Source organism: Austrofundulus limnaeus, unplaced genomic scaffold, assembly GCF_001266775.1.
Source record: "Austrofundulus limnaeus strain Quisiro unplaced genomic scaffold, Austrofundulus_limnaeus-1.0 Scaffold139, whole genome shotgun sequence".
In the NCBI taxonomy this organism is placed as follows: Eukaryota; Metazoa; Chordata; class Actinopteri; order Cyprinodontiformes; family Rivulidae; genus Austrofundulus; species Austrofundulus limnaeus.
The window spans coordinates 1,265,172-1,270,618 of NW_013952541.1; the positions used below are offsets into that span (position 1 = coordinate 1,265,172).

The 5,447-nt window shown below is 37.2% G+C and overlaps 1 protein-coding gene across 1 annotated transcript in view; it reads left to right on the plus strand.

The window, feature by feature from the left end:
- The window catches only part of stard3nl (STARD3 N-terminal like), a 4,406-nt gene extending 2,677 nt beyond the window's left edge, over positions 1–1,729 (plus strand). Inside the window, exons 5-8 of the mRNA XM_014016163.1 lie at positions 119–236; positions 532–630; positions 849–916; positions 992–1,729. Of these exons, the coding sequence (XP_013871617.1) occupies positions 119–236; positions 532–630; positions 849–913 (282 nt within the window). The 3' untranslated portion in view covers positions 914–916; positions 992–1,729. The remainder of the gene's footprint in view (positions 1–118; positions 237–531; positions 631–848; positions 917–991) is intronic.
- The last annotated feature ends 3,718 nt before the right edge of the window (positions 1,730–5,447 follow it).

The window sequence follows — 5,447 nt, forward strand, 5'->3', positions numbered from 1 at the left end:
AGGTTTTAATTCAATTATTTGTGTTTTTGTAGGTTTTAATTTAGTTTTTTGAGTTTTTTAGTTTTAATTGTTTCTGTGTTTTTTGAGGTTTTCATTCAGTTTGTGTGTTTTTGTGCAGCTGCTGTCTCAGGGGGCCTTCGGGTATCTGCTGCCCATCATCTCCTTCGTCCTGGCCTGGATAGAAACCTGGCTGCTGGACTTTAAGGTCCTGCCTCAGGAGGCCGAGGATGAAAACAGTAAGTCTCAGCGTTAATAAACGTCCTGTAACCACAGCTTCACACCTCASTTTAGTTCAGAACACGGGGAATAAAACCAGACTGCTCTTATTTCTTTGTTGCATGGAAAAAATACAAAATGACATCATATTTATGAGGTAAACATTTCTAAGTACTGACTTTAAATCAGGTTTGACAAACTTTCCCTGAAAAATCGATTTAACTTCAGTGAGAGAGGATTCCAGTTAGAATCAGTGGTGYGGAGCCACAGACGCTACCTGTGATAGATCTCTGTCGTTTCCTGTTTGTGTTGCAGGATATCAGTCCTTTGTGAACGCCGCTGAGCACGCCGCTCTGATCGGGCCCGGTCCGGTGTCAGACGGACAGTTTTACTCCCCACCAGAGTCTCTGGCAGGTCTGAAAACCAAACGCTGAGCTCTCACCTCTGTCCTTCCTGGGTTTGTTGCTCCAGTTTGATGATGGATCAGCTGCCTGATTTCTGCTCATTACACTCCTGTTTGGTTTTAAAAAAGCAGAAGCAGCTTTTAGACGAACTTCCTTAAGTTGAAACATTTTAATTTCTGTTTTACCTGATCTTGATTGTGGAGTAAAACCACTCACTTCTGTTCTCAGACTCTGACGAGGAGCTGGACGACAAACACGAGCCGGAGAAGGGTCTGATTCAGAACCTGACATAACAGGTGAGAGAAACCAGCTCCTGGTTTGATGSTAAAACTCTGTCTTTACTGAAACTCTGAAGCTGTTTCTGTTTCCAGCCTCCTCTGATGAAGAGGGAAGTTTTCTCCTGCTCCCGTTCTGCTTCTGAGGGAAACTTCTGCCTTAAACATTCTGCCATTTTTTTAAAAATTGAATGAAGTCTTTGTACGTTCATATCCCACGATGCACCTCACTTTCTTCAAGTTTCAGTCATCGGCACATTTTGAGACTGGAAAAGTGCTGCTTTAAAAAGGCAGTTTCAGCGCTACGACCTCCGGTTTGATCGTTTCTCCACATTTCTGGACCTCGTAAGGGAATTCATTTTATACAAAAATGCACTTAAAGTTTGGTTGAATTAAAAAAAAGCCAATACTTTTTTTTTTAAAGATCCTTTTTAAAYGTTCAACCCCAATTCAAACTATTACATTTTGTTTTACACAACGTTTGAACAGTTTGTTTACTTTTAAACTGTTTTGTATTAAGTGTAAACTTCTTGCACAGACTCTTGGGTATAATGAAGAAGTGGACCAGTTTGTTAAACACATTCTACTTTAAAGTGTATAAAACCACTGAAGTATCTCGCATGAAACGTAAAGATCTGAAGTATTTAAGAGAAGAAGAGTCATGAATCTGTTAAATAAAACACATGAAGGTTTCTGCACTGGATGGAAATAAAAATCCTGCTTCTTTAAGCTGCTCTGATGGAACAAAGAGTTTAAATGTAACTGTACATATCGTCATGCATGCCCTGCAACGCCTGTATGCAAATCTGAACCATTAAAATGTGAAACCTGGAATGTGTCAGTTTATTTAATGTTGCAGAATTTTACTCTGTAGAAGCAGAAGTGTAAATTTGAGTTAATTTATCTTCTGCACATTCAGATGTTAACATGATTTTATATGTTAATTAATGCAGCATTTGCATCGATTTCAAATAAATCCCGAGAGCACCACTTTCTGTAATACTGCTTTATTGTTTTGTCACATTTTTATTGACAGAGTCAAGAATCCAAGGCAACTGTATCAGAGTGTCCACAGTTTTACATTTCATCTCCTCGGTCAGACATTGCTTTCAAATAAATACGACACAGATTTAAAATCGTAAACAGCTAACCTAACATCTGATCCTGATTCAGTCACAGTGTGGGAAACAAACGACACGTGGAGGTTAACGACCGGTAAACAGATTGAGTTTTTTTAATAGTGTTTCTAAAAAAAMAAACATTTTTAATGATCAGAAACAATGTTTTTCCTCTGAGACGTGAAAAGCAGCAGAACCGAAGCACAAACAGCAGGTTTTATGTGAAAAACAGAAGAAACCTTGTGATTTCTATTCACTGCTGTTCCACAGAACGACGGCACATTTTCTGTTTCTAACAACAAAAAGTCTGTTTTAGACTTCTTTGTATTTTTCCAGATAGAAACATAAGTTATAAATCTCTGACTCCTCAGCCACACAGTCACTAAGTTGTCATCTTCTCTGGAAAAATTAAAGAATAAGATGATTAACAAGATATTTAAATCATAAAACTATATTTTAATCTGTCTGAAAACTTTTGGCTCAACTCAGACAAGAACAGAACACGAATTAAAAATAAAATTATGTGAAAGTGTTAAATCTCAGTGTTCGGTAAAACGCTGGTTTTGAGAATTAAAAGTGCCAAACTGACTTTTTTTTTCTTTCAGTTTAATTATTTTGTTGACAGAAAAAGAAATCTTTAAATGTTTTCACAGCTGCGGTTTCACAGATGAAACCTTTAATTTTATAAAACTAATGAGAATTTCTGAAAGATTTCTAGAATGATTTCATAGAATCAGAAATTAATAAGCTGAGCTCTTAAACTGACCAGATTACTCATTTTATTATATATTAACTGTGAAAAATACAGAACTCATTCACTGTCATTTATCTGAGCTGAACTTCTCCAAAGTGCATTGTTTAATCTGCAAACGTAGAGATTGTCTTACTTATCTGGATGATTAAATAACAGAGATTCAGCCTCGGTGTTAAAATGTTTCTAATTAGTGATAAAATTATATGAATGAAGCAATGTTATAAAGCTACAAATTAACCTTTTATCCTTACTAAACAAGAAGCAGCAGTTAAATGTTTTAATTTATGTAGTTTGAGTGAAGAATTTGATTCAAAAGATTTTTTTTTCTATTTGACAGAAGACATGTAACCTGTCCACAGGTTTTAAAATAAGAAAGAAAGAAAAAAATAATAATAAAAACTTGCTGTTCCTTCTCTGTCCAGCAGGTGTCATCAGAGAGCTGCAGCTTTCTAGGTTGGTTTTTATAAAACCAACAAAAAATGTTTCAGAGAACTAAGGTTACAAATGTGTCCAGGAAAATAAAAAGTGCAACATTACTGCCTGTTGGGAACACTCAGGCTGCAGAAAGTGCTTTAAACTATAATACTGCTGTGAAAAATACTGTATAATGCTGTTCTTCAGGCTCAGAAACACCTGCAATCAACTCATAAAAAATTATAATAAAAAATTAGTTTTATTGTATATGATAGTTAATAATGTGAAAAGTTAAAACAGAACATCAAAACTACAATTCAAAGAGTCAAATTTAAACAAAAGTAGCCCAGTTCTGTTCATCACTTACAAAACTAACGTGTTTTTAATGAAATAAAAGCTCCATCATGGCTGTTTTATTTACGCCAAAAGACTGAGCTGATAATCAGGAGTCTCTCTGCTCTGACGTGCACGCTCACGTGCACTTTTACAGCCAGAGATGAAATAAAATCCTGATCGGTTCAGTTTGTGTGAAAACAGAAGGGAAGTCAGGATGGCTGTGTTCAGTTTACAGGTATTTTTTGATGTTTTTTTTAAACATAAACAGGTTTTACTGAAAAATAAATTGACTTTTTCCACATACAGTTCATATGACTGAAATCATTTTGTCATGGTGTGAAAACAAAATATTTTGAGCCTAAAATGTTTTAGTGAAACAATCAAACTGATTTAAAATACTAAGAATGTGACCGCTCCTACATGTGATATTACCTGCTAATTAAATGATTTTGTGATTGAAACATGAGGGAAAAGCAATTTTTCCGATTATTATTAGCAGCTGARCAGTTTAATTTAACTCTTTAGCTAAAATTCCTTTTTACTTTCCACATTTTCATCTATGAGAAACATGAACAATTCATCATATTTTATCATTTCAGAGCCTCTGATTAACGCTGAAACAAAAACGGACAGGATGCAGTGAGAGAAAGAGGAACCAGTCTTCTGTCGGAGAACACTGGTCCTGTTCTGTTGGGTCAGTCTGCTTATGGAGGTGTGTGTGTGTGTGTGTGTGTGTGTGTGTGTGTGTGTGTGTGTGTGTGAGCAACAAAAGGCCGTACACGGAGCAGGAATGTCTCCTGCGTGCGTCGAGCTGTTTCACCCACTGACCTGTTGTCCAGCTGGATTCTTTTCAAGTGTTTTTAAACCCTGAACGAGAACAAAAAATAAAAATAAAGAAAATAAAAACAAACAAAAAAAGGACGCTAAACATTTTGCACATAGCACCATGCCATCGGTTTCCAGTTCTCAACAYGTAACGGTTGTGTCACATTTCCAGAGGTTGTTTTATTTATTTTTTTTTTTTTGTTCCATTAGAGCGCTGATATGCAGAGAGGAAACATCGCTCGTTTGATGGTGAAGAAATAAAAACACTGATGAAGACGAAGCACGAGGTGAAGAGGAGGAGCTGAGGTACCTGTTCAGCTGATTCACTGAGTGATGTCACTTTGTTCTGTGCAGGTGAGGGCCGTGCTGACACAAGGCACAGACTGCCGAGGTGTACGGAAAGCCAGAGCTGACAAATCTACGTGGACATTACGCGTTAATTTGACACGTAAATGACGCGCAAACGACGYGTCAAAGGTTACCCAAACGGACATAAACACATGCTTTTTACGCCTTAACCAAAAGGCTTAAACAGCACACAAACAATGTGTAGTTTACATGTTGTTGACACGTTGATAACACGTTGTTGATGCGTCAAAAACGTGTTAAATTTCCAAGTGTCTTTGATGCGTAATTACAAGTGTTGACGCGTTGTTTGAGCGTCATTTACGCATCAAATGGACGCGCAATGATCACGTGGATTTGTCAGCGTTGGCTTTCCATACTGGTGTGTGTGGGGTGGGGTGGGGGTGAGGAGACGGTCAGCCACAGATAACAGAGCAGGCAGGAGGGGGAGGACGGAGGAGAACAGCGGTGAACTTATGTCTAACTTTATCTGAGTTATTTAATTTTATTTACTGTTTTTATCGTCCTGCAGGCTCTGAGAGAAAATTAATTTCAAGCTGAGGTTTTTTTAAATCTAAAAATCGTTAGATTACTCTAAAGCAAAATGAGGGAAAATCTGTGTCAGTTACAGACATTCTATTCACGTGAGCACCTGTCATCCTCCAGACGCACGAAGGAGCGTGTCTGAACCAATCACTGATCAGCTGACTGATTTAAATACATCTTAACATTCATGAGGTACTTTACATCGATTGTTTAT